Source organism: Candoia aspera, chromosome 7, assembly GCF_035149785.1.
Source record: "Candoia aspera isolate rCanAsp1 chromosome 7, rCanAsp1.hap2, whole genome shotgun sequence".
Lineage (NCBI taxonomy): Eukaryota > Metazoa > Chordata > Lepidosauria > Squamata > Boidae > Candoia > Candoia aspera.
Genome location: NC_086159.1, coordinates 23,152,121 through 23,171,528, shown reverse-complemented (window position 1 = coordinate 23,171,528; position 19,408 = coordinate 23,152,121). Strand labels below are relative to the sequence as shown.

At 39.4% G+C, this 19,408-nt stretch overlaps 2 protein-coding genes across 3 annotated transcripts; one reads left to right on the top strand and one right to left on the bottom strand.

The window, feature by feature from the left end:
- Positions 1 to 775: 775 nt before the first annotated feature.
- On the top strand, positions 776 to 5,683 carry LOC134500756 (ubiquinol-cytochrome-c reductase complex assembly factor 6). 2 transcript variants are annotated; one of them, XM_063308139.1, is made up of 3 exons: positions 776 to 861; positions 4,079 to 4,196; positions 4,997 to 5,683. In XM_063308139.1, exons 2-3 carry the CDS (start codon positions 4,089 to 4,091, stop codon positions 5,093 to 5,095), a joined length of 207 nt encoding a protein of 68 aa, XP_063164209.1. In that variant the 5' UTR covers positions 776 to 861; positions 4,079 to 4,088; the 3' UTR covers positions 5,096 to 5,683. The 2 variants fall into 2 exon arrangements, with proteins under 2 accessions (XP_063164209.1, XP_063164208.1); XM_063308138.1 differs by lacking the exon at positions 776 to 861 and having other exon boundaries at positions 3,836 to 4,196.
- A 2,256-nt stretch (positions 5,684 to 7,939) lies between these two features.
- Positions 7,940 to 19,188, bottom strand: HSP90B1 (heat shock protein 90 beta family member 1). The gene is made up of 18 exons (XM_063308977.1): positions 19,041 to 19,188; positions 17,854 to 17,953; positions 16,393 to 16,534; positions 16,186 to 16,302; positions 15,415 to 15,746; positions 14,035 to 14,146; positions 13,321 to 13,434; positions 13,054 to 13,170; positions 12,622 to 12,759; positions 12,457 to 12,534; positions 12,293 to 12,358; positions 10,968 to 11,237; positions 10,512 to 10,757; positions 10,292 to 10,428; positions 9,638 to 9,716; positions 9,306 to 9,461; positions 8,721 to 8,825; positions 7,940 to 8,189 (listed from the first exon to the last, which is right to left on the bottom strand). Exons 1-18 carry the CDS (start codon positions 19,087 to 19,089, stop codon positions 8,160 to 8,162), a joined length of 2,388 nt encoding a protein of 795 aa, XP_063165047.1. The 5' UTR covers positions 19,090 to 19,188; the 3' UTR covers positions 7,940 to 8,159.
- Positions 19,189 to 19,408: the final 220 nt, after the last annotated feature.

Below are 19,408 nucleotides of genomic sequence, written 5' to 3'. Positions count from 1 at the left end.
GGGCAGATCACGGTTTTGAGCAGCGGCAAGCTCTCATGCACGGGCAAATACACACGACCACACTTGGAGACACTGAGATTTATAGTGCAAAGGCTATTTTCAAACGCCTGGAAAAGAAACAGTATGTTATAAGGGAAAAGGGATCCGAGTTAAATTGCCCCTACAGTTTTATTGGACACTCTCGCTAATAATAGCCCAATACAATTACTATTATAACATTCTAACCTTTCCATTGATTTCTATAGGCACACTCACTTCACTCCCAGAATATATTTTCCCCTTATCGCAGTGCGGAATGATGTGCCGATAATAATAATCTGAAAACTAGCAGAAACTTGTGGGTAAAGGCAACCAACTACAGCACTTGGCAACTTTAAGATGGGTGGACTTCAACCCCCAGAATTCCCCAGCCAGCATTACGTTAAGTCGACCCATCTTGAAGTTGCCAAGTTTGAAAATACTTAACTAGAGGCAGATGAACGGGAGTAACAACGACAGGAAGAAAGCTAAGGTTAATACATTAGAAAGTTTAAAATATTCCTTTTCACCAAGACTAAAAAATATACAGGTGGCTGACAATATAAAGCACGCTCTACAACCCACAACCCACGCTGTTGATCGGCTCGCTTTCGTCTCTCTTCTCTTTCCTTTCTCTACTTTTTCGTCCACTAAGCGATGACGTTTCGCCTTCTGGCACGTGGTTTTGCGTGTTGCAAAGTTGGCTTCCGCCGTCGCGATTGGCTGCCTGGCGGCATCGGAGACTCTTCGTTCGTCCTTGCGCAGATCTGGAGCTCAGGGCGCTGGTTTGCTGGTCGGTTCGGCGGCGTTCTCTCTGTAGGGAGAATCTGTTCGGAGACTCTGGTAGACCCCGAGTTTATCGTGTTAAATTTGTTTCGGCTGGGAGAGGGGGAAATAATTCATAATGCTGTGTGTGTAAGTCAGTCTTGACTCCTGGTGACTGACTGGACTAGTCCCTGCAGTTTTTTTGGCAAGATTTCAGAAGTGGTTTGCCATTGCCCCCTTCCTAGGGCTGAGAGACAATGACTGGCCCAAAGTCACCAGCTGGCTTCGTGCTTAAGGCAGGACTAGAACTCACAGTCTCCTAGTTTCTAGCTTGGTGCCTTAACCACTATACTAAACTGTCTCTCCTTATGGTTTGAAACAAGTAAAAATGAAAAACCTCCTGGTGGTCCTCTTTTCCTCCCTTAGTAGCTTACATTTGCTTCTAACTAGGACCCCCAAACTAGTGTTTCTGAAGCTTTTCATTGTGCAGGATGATCCCAACCACATACTCGAAAGTAACTCCCGTTCATTTAAGGTTCCAAAAAGGTACATTTAAGATTAACAAATACATTTCTGGCAATTACGAATTTTCACCTTGCTTAGGCTTTGCATATTAATCTTTTGTAATGAGGAATCCAGTAGACAAACGCACTGAATGTGGCGAGTTTCGGCATTTCATTAGGCTCAACTAAGATTTTCTAAGGTTGAAAAACCACATTTCTAGGAAATTCTTGTATAATTTTCAGCAAGTTGTTCGGGCCTGGTCAACCTGATACCCATTTTGCATACTGACATGGTTTACATATTACTAAATTTGTATACATTATTAAATTTGTACACATTACTAAAACTTACTACACATGACTAAATTTGTAATTAGGTGGGATGACATAACATGCAAAACCACATCCAAACAACCTACCTTACACCTGAGCATAGGCAGCATGAATGTCCATTCTGTCAGTCCTTGGGGCACAGACAATATGCAGGCATAATTTGCACTGCCCCAATGGCCAAATTCTAATATGCCTCGTTACGGAGGCCTGAGAAGACCTTTACTGTGGGACAGGTTGAGGGCAGCAATTGGCTGATTCCCTGGCTTTGTTTCCCTCCTACCCGCCATCATCAGCTAAACTACCACCAGTCAAGCTCGGTAGAAGTGTGATGGGGTGGGCCTGGACAGAGGCTTTGGCCACCTTTCAACTTGCCCCAAAACAGGTTGCCAGTGCAGAGAGATGCTTTGCTTTATAATCTATCACTTGGGCTATTTCTTAACATCGCTCTACTGGAAATCTGTGTCCAAATACAGTCCAGCTGACATGTCAGTGGAGCAGGGGTAGAATGCAGGGTGATGTGGGAGGGAACAATCGCAGCATACTCGGAGTGCTCCCTCCTACTTCATCCCAGCCCATCCTCTGCTTCAGTAACCTATCTCTTTCGGGCTATTTTGGGACAGAGGTTTACTGGTCTTTCTGTAAACTTGTGGGGTTTACTTGGCTTAGAAGGGGAAACTGGTAGAACTGTTTCACCACAACTCCCAGATATTCCAAGGCCCTTGGTGATTGATTTGGTGGTTGTGTATCATCAAGTCTTAGCAACCACGTAGATAGATTTTCCCCAAGATGATCTGTCCCCAACCTGGTCCTTCAGTGCTGCAAGGGTAATGGAGTGTTGGTAGTAAGTGGCTGTGACTGGCAGCACTGGAAGTATCCTGTGGAGTATGCAAAATGATGCCCCCCCCCGTAATTCAAACTGTAGAAAGCACAAACATGAGTACCCCTTCTTGGCAAGGGGATTGTAATGTACTCATTATGCTCATTAGGGGCTGAACCAGCCACACTTTTTCCTTGATTAAATTGAATGGCTGCCCATTTTTTACCAGTTTTTTAATAACGGTCTAGCCGCCTTCTAAAAGATGGGTAGAGAGTCAGTTTGGTGTAGTGGTTAAGGCATCAAGCTAGAAACTGGGAGACCAGGAGTTCTAGTCCTGTCTCAGGCACAAAGCCAGCTGGGTGGCCTTGGGCCAGTCTCTTTCTCTCAGCCCTAGGAAGGCGACAGTGGCCAACCACTTCTGAAAAACCTTGCCTAGAAAACTGCAGGGACTTGTCCAGGCAGTCTCCAGGAGTCAAACACGATTGAACAGATTAAAAAAAAAAGATTGGTATGCCAGTGTACAGTATTTCAAGAACCCATATAATGCCCAAGTGCCACTTTTCAAAGCATGGGTCAGGTTCCACAGGTTCTGCAAAAACAAGCTATGTGGTCTTTCCCGCATCTCAAGCCAAAATGGCCATGAAGGGAGCGCTCAGTGGTCAGAGGGGAGGGCCATGCCCACAGCTACCTCAACCAGCCAGTAGAAGTTCAGAAGATTGCAGCCCTGACTGCATCACCACCAGGATCATGAGTGAGGCACTGTAGATGATTCAAACACTTAGTGTTGGAGGAGGATGGAAACCCCTACTTGAAAATTGGAGCAGCTAAGGACAAGTTTCGTGTGCCTCTGTGGTGGGCTGGGAATGAGACTAAAGTTGCCTCATGAAGATGTCCCCTAAAAATGGTTAGCCAGGCATCTCTGTGCTGTGGTGTAATGGTTGCCTAATCTAACAAAGCCAGACTCACAAGTGGACTCTATGAAATCTGGTTTATTGAAGGATTAGTATGCAAGTACAGAGAAAGCTGAGAATGAGCAAAAGTGTGCCAAATACAAATTAAGAACCCTCGGCTCAAAACGTAAGACCTCCCCCCACCCAGCCATTCTAACTACCTCCCCTCCCAGGTGCCAGTAACTGTCTTCACCAGTCCTGGGAAAACAACCTTGAGCATTTGAGAAAACCCAAACACATTCCATTCCCTCAACCAAGAGATAACAGTCCGGGCTATGGCAGCCTCCCTTCCCTGCAAATCAAACACGCAATTAACAACTGACACGTGAAGTGTTACAAATCAAATAACTGACACGTGAAGTGTTACAAATCAAATACGTGACTAGCAAACGACATGTGAAGTGTTACGATGTACCAGGCACATTGAAACAGTGAACATGACATGTGGTTAGCACGAGGTGAGGAAGAACCCTGATTTGTGAAACCATCTTGAATACGTTCTTGCCGTGGTCCATTGTTGCCTTGACCTCAGTAGTCTGCTCCACATCCCATGTCTGTTTTGGGGCTGCTGAAATGTTATTTTCCCCCAAAGTTTCTTATACGCTCCCCATCTCTGGCTAGAAGTTAGAAGATTGATTCCCTGCTATGGAAGACTATGTCTTAACTTCTAAGATGCTTTCTTTTTCTCTGAGGTCCAGAGCCATGCCTGCTGGTGTAAGTTGGCCTAAATACTTGAAAATCTTTACTGCAACCTTACTGACCATGCTTGCTGGTGCACAAACCGTCCACAGATATTACAAGCCTGACCTTGTAAGTGGCTTTTCTCCCTCTGCTGATTGCTGTCTTGTCTTCTGCTCCAGAAAGAGGCCCTTATAGAAATAACATGCTCTAGGGGTCTGCTTCTACGCCTTAGGATGCATTGCATAGCTCGTCTTCCCTCTCCTGCAAGTCTTGCCTTTTGCAGCGATGGGAGCTCTGTAGGAGGATACTTTTGTGGCTCAGCTGTATGCTCCTTATCCTCTTCTCCCCCGGACTTGCTCCAGGTTTTTTAGAAATTCAGAGGTAAAAAATGAACACACATTTTTTTACTCAGAACTTGGTATCCTATTGTTTAATTGAAGTTACTTATATGTTTGTTGATAACATATATATCTCACCTTTCCTCTGGGAGGTCAGACAGGGGACTGCCATCATTTTATTTGCACAACCCTGTGAGGTAGTTGGGTCCGGGTGGAGAACCTGGCCTAAGCACTAGACTTAGCACATATGGCTGTAAAGTGTAGACCACTAGAGAGGGACAAAGAGGTATGCAAAATAGTAGCGGTCTGGATGTTTTCAGTTCAGATATGGGCAGCTTATTAAATATGCCCAGTGTGCTCCATTTTGTCTATGCATCTGGTGCACCAAAAATCCTAACATGTTTAAGGGGGTCACAGTTATGATAATGTTTCACTTTCAGTTCAAGTTGCCTTTGGGACCTGGTCTGAGAATGAATTATCTGTAAGTTTCTAGTAAGACTATTAAATATAAACTGGAATCCTAAAATGTGTGGATTGACATGGACATATGATGGATTTGTTTATATTTATTTATTTTTCATTTATTTGCAGACACTGGATATTTCTCCAAAAGCTGGGGAGCTTGGAACAGAAATGTCGGGTCTAAAAAATATGAATGAGCAAATTCAACCTTTACAACCACGACCATAAAATAATCTATGTTGCTTCCCTCCATAAACTGTTCCTTATAATCCGAACCTGTACAACTGGAAAATCTGGAGTATTTAAAAGGACTTATTTTATACCTGTATTCGTTAAGAGTCCAAATACTGCCTCTTCTACAGCCTGTTCCTTTTGTCCACTACAAAAGCAACCTCCTGCTCAGCCATTACATTTGTTTCCATATCCACTTGCAAATTTACTTCACTAGTTGGTCTCATAGTGTGGCAGATCTTTGCCTTTTTCTACCTTTTCTTAAAAACTTATTTGCAGGGTATATTACACTATAGAGAATGCTGGGATGCCTTTTTGTATAAGCTGCCCAGAGTTGTGTTTGAGATGGGCGGGGGAAAAATATGCTAAATAAAATAAAATAAAATATAGTACAATTACCATCTGAAACTGTTTGGAAACATGCTTTGCTATAAGACAATTAAAGTTATCTGGTTGCAGATTAGGTTTAGCCTCTGATACTACCATCTTGTAATAGTTTTCTGCAAACTAGGGATCCTGTGTCAGTTATAACTTAGCAATTTCATTTCAGTGGGCTTGTTCTAGATGATTTTGAATATTCCCAATCAACTTGTATTAAACACAATGTTTAAATATTGTTTCTCTAAATGTTAATTCATTTCCAGGCATAATTCATGGTCAGTGATTTACGACCTAGTCTTTTTTTCTGGCTGGAAATTATGGGAACTGTAGTCAGCACACTCGGTGGGAACTAGGCTGGGGAAAGCTGGTGTATGTACTTTGAAGATTTGATTCAGAGCATGGACATTCAGTGGAAAAGGCCACTGACTCTTCCATCTATTCAAAAATAACACAATCCAGTGCATTTAATTGAAAGCATTTTATTGTAAAAGTATGACTCAATTTTCTGTTAATTTGCACTGCAGTTATTAAGAGCTTCTTAGAAGACAATTACACCTAACCCTTGAATATGTGCAACAAGTAGTCTTTTGAACCATGTAAGTAGGGTAGGACTTTGATGGGGCAACTGAACAGATCACCATTTGTACATTCTTCGTATACTTAAGTTTACTCCTATGTCTAATAGCAATTCTATAATGTATCTTGAAAGGGGACGTGGTGGCACTGCGGGTTAAACCGCTGAGCTGCTGAACTTGCTGATCAGAAGGTTGGCAGTTCGAATCTGCGTGACGGGGTGAGCTCCCGTTGCTAGTCCCAGCTCCTGCCAACCTAGCAGTTCGAAAACATGCAAATGTGAGTAGATTAACAGGTACCGCTTTGGCAGGCAGGCAACGGCGTTCCATTTAGTCATGCTGGCCACATGACCATGGAAGCGTCTACAAACGCCGGCTCTTCGGCTTTGAAACGGAGATGAGCACCGCCACCTAGAGTCGGACATGACTGGACTTAATGTCAAGGGAAACCTTTACCTTTACTGTATCTTGAACTAAATATGGCAATCTATCCAGTTTATACTTTCTAGCTACAGTGATCAATTCAACACGTTTACATCTTTCTGTATTTAATGAGAACGACCACTAGAAAGTGCAGTGTTCTCTCACCTGCAACTGCTGGAAAGTATTATGGAGTAGTACTGCTGTTATTCGTAAGAAACATTTGTGAAGATACACTCGGCATGCAATCTGCAATGAGGCTTTTAGGTTTCCATTGCTCAGAAATTAGTATTGTTCCTTTAGTTCATTAATATTCAGATTTCACATCTGAGCAAAATCTTCCAACTATTAAACTTGGGCCTAAATATGTTTGTTATTAAAAAGAAGTGAAAACAAACCAGTTTAAAATCAAACTACAGAATTTAGGAATTAATTCAAACATTTACTTGATAGAACTGCAGCAACTCCTTGTATTAACACTGTTCAAATTGTCAAGTTTTATTTCTTAAGTCAACTCAGATTATCTTCCATCCATTCACAGAAAAGCATTGAACAAGTTAACAGAAATACCATACTACAATAAAGTAAAACTTAAGTTATTATGTGGAAGCATGAGAATGGGTAGAGAACATGCCTATTATGGCATGTAGTAACTTCCAATTAGTACTCTTCTGCAAATGCACATACAGCTGCTGTTTTCCTTATTGTCTTATGCTGCTTTTTCAAGATTACTAAAGTTTTTATTTTTCCCACTTGTTTCACTTTAGACATCAAATTTATGAAGTTTGGCTGAGAGTGTAATTGGCCTAAAATTACCCAATCTCCACAGTAAAGATCTGCCAGAACCCAGGTCCATCTAGCTTTCAAGATGTAATAGATGCAATCAGCAAGATGGGCTAAAAGCTCCACTGCATATAAAAACCATTACATGCTTCTTGTTCCAAAGTCTATGCTGACCAGCTTGAGAGTTATTCATTTTTGAGAATATAATGGCTTAATTTGCCTTAAAAGCTTCACTGCAGGTTAACAACAATGCCCCCTTTCCTCCAGCAAAATGTAGGGCAAATTACGTGCTGTCTATGAAGAATATGTAACAATAGTTCACAAGGTAAAACTTAATGCCATTTTACTAAACCCAAGGCATTTAAGATTTGTTCAGAGAAAGCTAGGATGAATTACTACAAAAGTAAAGACCTCTTAAGCTCTAGCCAACTAGCTTAAAAAAAAAAACTCCATTAAACAGAAGCCTGTCTAACAGGCCAAGGCTCTGGTGGATATTTTAAGAGGACATAAATAATTGAAAGATAGCAGCTCTAATGTAGCCTTCAGAAAATAACTTCTGTCCTGAGTGTTTTCGTTTCCAACGTTTCTTCTGTTACAGAAGAATGTGACTAGCAAATTGAGTCTGTACAAGGTTTGTTTACATCCAATGCAAGTAAATAAGCACTTCCATGCCCCATACAGCAACTGGTGTGAACATTTTAATTTTGTACACATGACAAAATTTTACACCAAGCAGTCAGTTAAATAGTACAAATTTACATTGTGAGGAATGTTTAAAAAATGCAACTTAAAAAATTTTTCTGCCCAAAACCCTAAGCCTCCCCCCAACATTTTACAGTGAAAAAACAAATTCAGTTCACATTCCTGCTTCATCCAAAATACAGGATAGTATTTGAGAGTGCATTTTACAATTCATCTTTTACATCTGTAGACTCCTGCAAGAAACAAAGTACAGATTAAATGTTGCAGATGTGCAGAATCCTCAATAAATCACCACTCTGGATGTCTTAACTTTCCATTTTTATTTTATATTATTTACTCTAAACTGTCAGAGCAAAAGGTGCATTTGAACTTAATGAATGCACTTAAATCAAATAAGGCCTGTTTGCACAGCATTGTTTAAATGGCAGATACATCCTGCCTGTTCCCACTGTATCTTCTCACAAGAGACAGGAGTGTTACAGCTTCCAAGTTTTGCGGCGGGGTGGAGTGGGAGGATCAAGGTCAGCAGATCTAGTACGTGTAAGTTTATTATGAATCTGTTAAAGAGGTTAGCTATACTTGGTTCTAAAACCAAGCCAAGAACACAAGGCCCAGAATGGTAGTACTGGTGGTAAATACTGTTAACACTTATATCCCAAACATGCATGAGATGTGAAACTATGCAGACAGGAAAGATGGTACCTTATGACGCACCTTAATCTTCCCTCCCTTCCCCTGTCCCTATTCTCCCTAACCACACTGACCTTTTTCTCTGTTTCACTCTCTTCAGTATCTTCATCAGCTTCAACTTCCTCTTCTGGTTCTGCCTCTTCAGCAGCTTCTTCTGGTTCTTCAGGCTCATCTTCCACCTTTCAGAAATATTTATTTAGCAAACCAAAGGTTTATACACCATTATGCTTCACATGACTATGAGCCTCCTATCAGTACCATGTTTAACAGTTTCAGATATCTGCAATGTGAGACTGCTAATTAAGACTTCCATGGACTGATTTGCAGTTATGAAGGATCTATTCTGGTATCAAGTCCAAGCTACAGCTCAAGTGAACTTTGAAGATTCCTCTAAGAAATAAACCTTGCATTTTCCAAGCCTTGTACAGTATTTCGTGCTGAATTTTTAACAAGCCAAATGTTGTGCTCATTATAGCATGGTTGAACGGGTTCTTCAAGTAAAAATATGAATGACAAGTCAACAAAATTTTGAATCACAAGTGTTAACCCAGAATATTAAAGAAGAAAGCGGTCCAAAGATTATTCTGGCATTTTCAACTCAAAACTTAAGTCACGAAAAAACTCTACCTCTTGCACATACAGCACTGACATTCACTAACCTTTTCTTCTGGGTCAATGCTCAAACTCAGGCGAAGCATTCTTTCTATCCTTTCTCCATATTCCTTTGTATCTGGCAGCAGATATCCTGATCTTAAGGTAGCAGTTTCAAATAGAACCACAGCAAGATCTGCAACTGTTTGATCATCTTCATTTTCCTGACCAAAAAAGGAGACAGGAATTAATGCTATAAAAGTTGTTCAGGAATTTCCAGTTTTCCACCTATCAAGTCCCACAGGCTGTAGCAATGAATTACTTTCTGCCTGTCTCATTATCTAAAATGTTGTAAGTACAAAACTGAGTTAGATTCATCTGCAACTTTCAACTTTCTTACCTGAACACGCCTGAGCATGTCTTTTATGAGAGGATGTCTAGGATTAATTTCGAATGTCTTCTTTTGGCTTGCATAGTAGCTAAAAGGAAACAACAATTTTAAGGGCAATTAGATACATTCTACTATCATGTTACATTACAAATTCTAGAAATAAACTAAGCTATGTTACTTAAAGCTATACTAAACCAAGGAATGACCATGGGATTGGCAAATCAGTGATTTCAGTAAATACAGAATTGCAGCTGATAGAAAGACAAATGTTTGGTGCATTTCCATGTCAGGTCTAGCCATGTTAAAAATGACCACCCACAGATAAATATGCAAACATTCAGATTACACTGTTACATCATTTATCAACAGACACAGTAACAGACTGAATTCCTTCTTTTCCCCAATTTTTCCCTAGGGGTATTTTTAGTACAGATTATTGGGGGGAGGAGGACAGGAAGAGACATGACTTGTTGAATATAAAGAACTTGGAAATCCTCATTGTTCTGCTCACATGTAGTTAAATATTATTCATTATATACTTTGCAAACCTTTGTTAACTAAGACACAAGTAGCCAACTTCCCATGCTGTGCTAAGTCAAAACCAAGCAAATTACATTAGGGCCCAAATGAAGCCCAGAAATAATTGTGTAAATTATATTTTACTTTGTAGAGATATCTTTCCCAGTCTGGTAAGCCTGAGCCTTCATAATTCTTTCCATGTTGCCAGACCATCCATATTGACTAGCTACAAGAGCACATGGTGACTGGGTCAATCGCTGAGATAATACTGCTTTTTCAATCTAAACAGAAAGAAAAAGCAGTGTAAGTGCAAATATAGCACGAAACACATTTTTGGAAGAGTATTAAATTCTAAAACACATACTTTATCCTTTAAAGCTTTGTCTTTCATCCAAGTTAGTAGGGGTTCGTACTCTTTTTCTAAAGCCTCACGAGCTTCCTTTGACTTTTCACTTTCTTCAAACTTTACTCCTTCTTTAGCAACATTCTGAAACCTTTTGTTATCAAACTCTGGGAGAGCCTGAATGCAATATTCATCCACTGGTTCTGTCAAATATATTACTTCATAACCCTTCTTCAGAAGCCGTTCCACAAATGGTGAAGATTCAGCCTACAAAATAAATTCAAAACATCAGTATGAAATAATCCTGTAAAATTTTAAGTGGCAGCAAATAAAGCATTTACCATTACAAACTGTACTTATCCAACATCAAGAGACCACTAATTTTGTAAACAAACTTAACTCTTACCCTAGAAACATAGTAGTTAAGTGCTTCAACAGAATAAATTGGTAATAGTTAGCTAGAAGATTATTTTTTACCTCTTTTCTACTTGAACCAGCCATAAAATAGATTTTGTCTTGCTTCTCTTTCATTCTTTCTACATACTGATCTAGACTAGTAAGGTTGATTTCATGGTGAGAAGACTGGAAACGAAGAAGTTTAGCTAGACGAGTCCGATTTGAATGATCTTCAATCACTCCAAGTTTGATATTTGTGCCAAATTCTTTCCAGAATGTGTCATTATATTTTTCTTCAGCAATCTTTTTGATCATATCAAGTGTCTTCCGGACAAGTTTCTTTCTGATTACCTAAAAAGTCAGAAAATATAGTAAGAAAACTTGAAGTTGATTAACCTTTTGATCCCCAGTTTAACTGAACAGTATTTTCCAATCTGGGCAACTTCCAGATGTACAGACCTTATCTATCTATCTATCTATCTATCTATCTATCTATCTATCTATCTATCTATCTATCGCTGCCCATCTCCTCCCAGAGGCCTCTGGGCGGTTTACAACAAGCGATTAAAACCATAACAATAATACAAAAAATAAAATACAGTAAAAATACTATAAATAGAAATAAAAATAAAGAAAAATCCAAGCGATGAAACATCTAAAACAGTCCAAACAGTCCAATTCTAATTCCAACAATTCCAAGTCTAATTCATGATATATCTAAACTAACAGGGCCATTGCTGAGAATTCTAGGAATTGGAATTTCCAGATATGTGGATTTCCTTTGGTGGGAAACATTGCAGCTGAATCTGAGAAAACTAAAACCATGTAACTTGTTGAGCTTAATTTCTATGTCATAATATTGGTTCCTATGCACACTCTTTCATTTTCCTGTAACAGAAGCCTTTAATATCTCTACTTTGCCCAGCTACCAGAAGAATCCACATTCCCATGGCTATCAGGGTGAGAGTGGGAAGAGATGACACGCACATGGCATTATGCAAATGACACAACTCACCTACGTGGGCATATGACATCATTACCTAACTGCACCGTTTGTATTGATCATGACATTTCATTTTGATATCAGAACTTTTACGAACACTGTTACACTCCCTTCTGAAACTAGAAACAGAATAAGATGATTCTCATCTTGTTCTTTGGTGAGACAAGTTTATATGTAAAGGAACATCCTTTCTAGTACCATGTGGTCTTTTAGCATAGTTGTTCTTTAACCCATGTATGACGTAACTGAATCCACTAGCAAGGATTGGATGCTAATGGGAGTTGGAAGTACCTCGGTACCACCCTTGACACCACCTGTGCTGAGCAGGCAGGAGGTAGAGAGTGGAGGCCTAGATGTTGCCCTGAAGACAGTTAAAATTAAGCTACAGTGGTAACTGACATACCTTTAGTAGTTTGTGCTGTTGGAGAGTCTCACGAGACACATTTAAAGGAAGGTCATCTGAATCTACCTAAATTTAGAAATGGAACATTTACAGAGGCTTAGCTAAAAAATTAAAATGATACATTTCTTAAGTGGCTAGTGCATACTATCCCTAAAGATACTTACAACACCCTTGACAAAGTTAAGATATTTGGGCATCATGTCATGGAAGTCATCTGTGATGAATACTCTACGGACATACAGCTGCAAAACAAAATTGAACTGATTACTTTTGCAAGACTACATCTGCAAGTTCTCCAGCTTTTTGAAGAGTTAATATTTTATTTTCACCTTTATAAAGTCGCTTTTTTTGGATCCGTATTCATCAAATAAGCCACGCGGAGCAGTACTGGGAACAAATAAGATGGACTTGAATGTAACTTCTCCTTCAGCAGTAAAGTGAATGTAAGTCATTGGATCATCATTTTCCTGGGGGGAGGAAAAAAAAGCCTGAAGTCCTCACTTCTGCAAAGGTGGAAAATAAATTATTACAAATTTAAGGAGTGGATACTTTACTCATTCCAGCCAAAATATGCAGGGAGTGGATTTTTTATGTTGTTCCACATATGAAGAATAAATTAATAGTAGAGCACAGCATGCTGATTTTAAAATTAGCTCAGGTCTATTCATATTTGCTCCAACTCTTCTCCCCACACCTGGTACTGCTATGGGTGCTGATAGATGTAACCCTAATTTAGTCCCACGCTAAAAAGGTAAACTCACCTTAGAAAATGATTTGTAGAAAGCTTTGTATTCATCCTCTTCCACTTCTTTAGATGGCCTCTGCCAAATTGGTTTTATGTCGTTCATAAGCTCCCAATCCCAGACCGTTTTCTCAACCTGTAAGCATTTACAAAGTAATTCATTTACTCTGTCTGATAAATATTCATGTTCTGCTGTCATTTTGGACTGACTGATTTGACAAACTAACTAGAAGTTGTAATGTTAAGATTTATTTGCTTGAACAATTAAAATGTTTAGAAATCTTGCCTGTTTAGTTTTGGGTTTTTTCTCTTCCTCCTCCTCCTCCACAGCAGCTTCGTCATCTGTCTCATCTTTCTCTTTTATTTCTTCATCTTCAAGAGGCTCTTCTACAGTCTCAGTCTGCAGAAGTATTTCACATTAATTCAAGTAATTTTCCAAACAAGTATGTTCTTATGAGCAATGAGGATACAGAACTATCATAAAGCAGTGCAGTAAGTAATCTAACTGTATCTTGCTGTATTTTAAGCAAGCACAGTCACAAACACTGAACAGATATTCCATGTGAGTGCCATGTCAATTCAGCATTTGAGACATACAGGTTTTTATATAGTATTTGCAAGACTAAGTGCCAAATCTTTTATCCTCAGGAAATCACAAATTTCTTAAACGCTAAGCTGATAACTGACTGGTATTGCTGTAAAATGCATCTAAGAACTGGTGTGTAGGCATGGCCTTATCAAGTGGGAATATGATTTCAAGTTCCAGTCTATTAAGGGCATTTCATATTTTAGATCATGAAAAATTCTTACACATTGCTCTGAGATCTCATTTATCTACAACCCTGTTTTTTCAGGTCAAACTTGCCTGACTAGTTTTTCCTTGTGCTAAGTATGATGAATAACCCATTCTTAAAGACTTGTTTCTGCGAGCTAATTTTCACTATTGATATATCTTCCACTTTGAACTTCATAAAAATTAGCAGTATTATAAAATACGTACCTTGCTACTCCATACATAAATAGGGAAGTTTATGAACTGGGAGTACTTCTTGACCAGGTTTTTAACTGTATCTAGTTCAAGATAGTCTGAAGCTTCTTCTTTTAAAACAAGACTAAAAAAAAGAAAAACAAAGCAATTCAGTGCTGTATTAACTAAAAATAACAATTTTGGAAATTGAACTATTAACCTTATAAACAAGTTACTGAAACTAGAATAAAAAGAAAAATTCTACAATACAAATTATCTTTCACATGAACTGATAAGTTCTACCACCATGCTAAGATATTTCAAACAAAGAGAGCTCTGACATTGGTGGCAATGAGTCTATGTTCCCTTTATCAAAAGTAGTTTCATTTGATGACAGCAGGACTAGCTTCTTTTGTGACAAATTCATATAGATAATAGTATGTTTGCTGAGCCTAATGAGAGAGCATACAATATTGTGCACCAAAAAGTTCCACCATCAGGGAAGTTCAGGGTTTTAAAAAAACAAAACAACTGCTAACCTACTTTTGGTCACAATCAAATCTTTCCTTCCCATGGAAGATAATGGAGTACATGGTGGTTCAAGAAATGCACTAAACTACAAGAAAATGTAGTTGAATTCAAAGCCTCCTATACAGAATGTTCTGCAGTAAGCTGGTCATTATCAATAAATCTCTCTATGTACAAGACAAAGACTCCAGTTTGAGCCTGCCAAAAAAGAACTATTCATCAGAACTAAAGTTTAAAATGGAGAGCAAGATATTTAACTCAGATTTTATGTGCAATTCTCTGACAGAAGAAAGGACCTTGTAGTTCTTGTGCTAAAAAGCATTCAGTTTTTTCAGAAACTAGTATTTATTTAGTTAAGCTTGTATGTAATTACAAAATTACTTTATATACAACTGATACCTTCATACATAAAAAATTAATTTGCCACATCAAAGGAAATAGCAATATCATACTGCACCACATAAAATAAATTTAATATTGTGGTACTAGAGACAATTCTAGTACATTACAGCTAGAAATATCACCCTGGTTGAGGGATCTTTAACACCAATTTTAAGTATTAAGAAGCACTGAACCTTTGGTTACAAACTTCTGTATTTATTTATTATCCCACCTTTATTATTTTTATAATAATAAAAGGCAGCTCAAGGCGGTGAACATACCTAATACCCCTTTGTCCTCCTCTTTTCCCCACAACAACCCTGTGAGGTAAGTTAAGCTGAGAGAGAGTGACTGGCCCAAGGTCACCCAGCCAGCTTTCATGTCTAAGGCAGGATATTCTGTACCTTTCTCTGCATCTCTCATCAATATGCATTCTATTCAATAAAAACCAAAGATGTACTTTCATTAATACATAAAAATATTAATAAAATTTGTAAAACTTACGTTATAGTAGTGCCTCTTCCCAAGGTATCACCCCGAGGATCTCCAATTACAAAGAACTCATTTGAGTCAGATTCCCAGATGTGTTGACTATCATTATTATGCTTTGAGGTAACAATAACCTTGTCTGCCACAAGGAAGGCAGAGTAGAAGCCAACACCAAACTGACCAATCAATTCAGAAGTTGACTGGTTCTCTTCCTGCATTTCAGTTATCTTATTTAGAAATTCACTTGTACCAGATTTGGCAATGGTACCCAAATTTTTGATTAGCTCATCTTTGGTCATGCCAATTCCAGTGTCTGTAACATGAAGCATATTCTTCTCTTTATCACACTGTAAAACAAAAATAACTAGTTGGATATGAGTTTAACATGCCTGCTATTTAATGGCCACCAATTTAAGAGACATCAATTTTAATAAGTAAGGCTACACTGTATGTTAAAGTAGCGCTCTATAATGAACTGGTATGAGACCTCTATCCTAAAGCAGCTGATAATACATAATAGTAAGAAAAAAGGAAGGGCAGTCTGTTAAATGATTCTGATGCTTGGTATCCCCTCACCTATCCTTTCCCACAGTCAGTCCCTTCCAAAATGTGAAAAAGTCACACTTGAATTTCAGTATTAACTACTCCACATCACACAAGACATTAATTTCACCTGATCTTAGCCAAAAGGCCAAGAAACAATACATTAATTTTTTAAAGTAACAATATAAAATTAAATACATTTTTAAAGAAACAGTTCATTAAGGGAAATCAGTAGCATCTTACCTTAATTTTTATTGTGAGTTCCTCATTACCAGAAAGAGCGTTTTCATCAGTCAATGACATCAACCGTATTTTGTCTAGGGCATCAGATGCATTTGAAATCAATTCCCTAAGGAAAATCTGAAGGATATTTTATAACAGAGTACAGCAGTCAGACACACAAACAGGAACATTTGTACCAAAACTTTTCAGAAATGATGTAAGGCTTACCTCTTTATTTTTGTAAAGTGAATTGATAATAAGCTTCATCATTCTGTTTACTTCAGCCTGGAATGCAAACTTTTCTGATTTTTCCCTAATTTGTTTTATTTGGGATGCATTTAAACCATCCAATTGGATAGATTCCTCTTCCCTGCAGAGAACAAAAACCCATTCATGTATTAATCCTTTATTTTTAAGGAATACTGACAACATAAGGATTTGTTCTACACTCATAGGTATGTTGTTTGCTACAACTCCAGGTGAAGTCAAATACTAGTCTGCAGAAGCAAGGACTCTGTTGCACATGAAGTTTGCCTTCTGTTTACATTAAACTAGAACTCTGAGTCCTTAAAAGGTAAGACTAATTCCCTCCCCTTTTTTCTCCTAATACTGTTTTGGACATTCTACATACTACATTTAAGCTTTTTGGATACCTAAGATACTGTAATTACTATGAACTATTGTAGCAGCACCAAGTACTTTGTTTTACAATTAACTTCCAAGGAGCTATTTCAGCAATTGCATTATCTCTACTGGTAAGTTATAACAGATCATCTTATGCAGAGTTTCCTAATAACTGGAAATTCATTAAGATAATGCAGGTATTAGAAAAATCACATTAGAATCCTTCTTGAGGAATCAGCCAAATTAGGGAGAAAGATTACCCAGAAATGAACAGGTAAAAAAAAAATCAACAAGGAACAGTTGCTTTCCTGGGGACTCTGAACAAATTATTCAAGTATCAAAATCTTGCTCTTGGGTCAAGAATTTGGTTGCACAGAGACACTCCTCATATAATCAGCAGTTCTCCAAGCACAGAATTAAACAAATACCACCAAAATTATGTGCCAAAAACCCTAGTATCAATTTTAATCACAGCATCAATTTCACCTATATCACTTATCCATCTTTTCTTGAATCTTTCAAGAATGACTTCTGTTTCATTTCTCAAACTATAGTTCTTCCATAGTGCACTTTGGATGCAACTAAATAAAATAATCATTAGGTTTTCAATGCAAGCTTTTCTGTATTAAATATACATAGAAACAGTACAGGAGCCAATATTCTTTTGGAAGAATAAATACATTCCTTTGTTGAAAGCTTCAGCTTAATAATAATTTATTTAACAAAGCATCTACACTCAAAATTACATTATGACCTACGGAAATATTTACAAGTTGCTTTGTGACTTCAGGAACAATTACCACCCAGAGTCACTTGTGAGATGGGCGGTATAGAAATATAATAAAATTAATTACAGGCTAGTTTTCCAAGCCCAATGTAAGACTGGCAAACATTCTCCTACAAGATTTCACCAACATTAGAACCTTAATATAAGTCACAAATATCTGTTCCTTTAGATCAAAGCATTAGATCCCAGTGCCAGTCATCCTTATTTGGAGGTGTGTCTCCTTTAAGTCAGCAAGTCAGGCATGTGTTTGAAATATGAAGACATTTTAAAAAGCAAACCTCTGAACAACTTCATCATCTGTCCGAGATCCTTCTCTGCTTTTACCCAAGTCATCTTCGACAGTGCCATCCACATCAAGTTCATCAGCCTGAGCAGAGGCTGCAAAAATGATAATTTGGACATGTTAGCCCCATACCAATCATTCAAGGTAAAACTGCTAATCCATGCAAACACACAGCATGGAGGATCTCAAATGCTTGAACAAGAAACTCTGCAAAGTAGGAAATGGTGCCATTCACTCCACCCAACAGAAAGCCACTGAAAATTAAAGTGGGGAGCCAGCAGTGCCATTTACGTGGTCATGGACGTGGGGCTCTTACCCACTCAGTACAAAGCAATCTTTTACAGCAGACACCATCACGGTGAGAGAAGGAAATCAATGGGAAAACCCATGGGAAGATTAACATCCTTTCAAGCTCATGGCGAGTTAGGCTACAAGCAAGTAGACTTAAACAATGCTCTCAGTAGAGATGTTAAAAGTCAATCCCTTTCCTCAGCACAATAAAGAACGGAGAGGCGTGAATAACGCATCATGTACCAAATTGGACTTCAAGAGAGCTAGCCAACAAAAAACAATATCCCAACCCAACTTCCCTTCCTGCGACCACTTTTGCATAAACTCACTCTTATATCTCCGGCCCGGCTCCGACGAACGGAAAGCGGCCTTGCTGGGCTTGGAAACTTACAGCACTATAATGCTCTACTTGCCCTGTTAGTTCAAAGGAGCTTCCCCAATGTTCTTCCAGGAGCCTTTCCCCAAGCTACTAGTCCTTTCCTCAGCCAGCAAGGCCTCCAGTCCCTCCCCAACCCCGACAGGCAGCAGCACCTGCGCCTTTGGGACGCCGCTTTCCCCGAGAAAACGCTGCACCCCACAAGCCGGGGGCAAATCCTCAGCAGGGCGACTCCAAATGAGGCGTCAGAGCCACAGGCCTCCTTGCGGCCGAAGAGGCGCTTCGGGTTTACAATTCATTCCCTTCCATTTTAAGATCCTTCTTGCCCCACAGGAAAAAAGGGCACGAAGGGAAAATACCCGACACCCCTCCCTCGATGGAAACCAAGGCCGTCACGCCAAGACCCGTACAAGGACGACGGGAGAATCAGCTGAGGTAAAAAGTTGAAAGGAGAATTCCCTTCTTCCTATGCCACGCAGGGAATGTTCCAGAAGCCGCCCCCCACGCGCGCTCACCAGCCAGGAGAAGGAGGCACAACAGGCCGAGTCCCCACAACGGCTTCATCTCGACAGTGCCCCGGGACGGAGGGAGATAAGAACGACGCTGCTCGACACTCGCCTCCTATACGTCTCAAAGGACAGTCGAGCGGCGACACCACCCTCCCCCCTCTGCGAGAGCACCTCCACCGACTTTAAGTCTTGAACCACTAACCAAAGTCAGCCCGACCCCCAACCTTATCACTACCACAAGGAGGGGGCGGGGGGAAAGGGCCTCTCGGCCGCGCCAATCGGAGCGCACCACGCCAAACACGGAGCCAATAGAAAGAGCGGAGAGGGAGGGTGGAGTTACCTTCCGGCCAATCGTCGTCTTCCAGGTGAAGTTT

Coding starts and splice junctions, on each gene's coding strand:
- LOC134500756 (XM_063308138.1), top strand. CDS start 4,032: ATGGAAGACTATGTCTTAACTTCTAAGATGCTTTCTTTTTCTCTGAGG. Junction 4,197..4,996: donor GATATTACAAGCCTGACCTT/GTAAGTGGCTTT, acceptor ATTTATTTGCAG/ACACTGGATATTTCTCCAAA.
- HSP90B1 (XM_063308977.1), bottom strand. CDS start 19,089: ATGAAGCCGTTGTGGGGACTCGGCCTGTTGTGCCTCCTTCTCCTGGCT. Junction 12,535..12,621: donor AAAAAAGCGACTTTATAAAG/GTGAAAATAAAA, acceptor TTTGTTTTGCAG/CTGTATGTCCGTAGAGTATT. Junction 10,758..10,967: donor CTGGTTCAAGTAGAAAAGAG/GTAAAAAATAAT, acceptor TTTATTTTGTAG/GCTGAATCTTCACCATTTGT.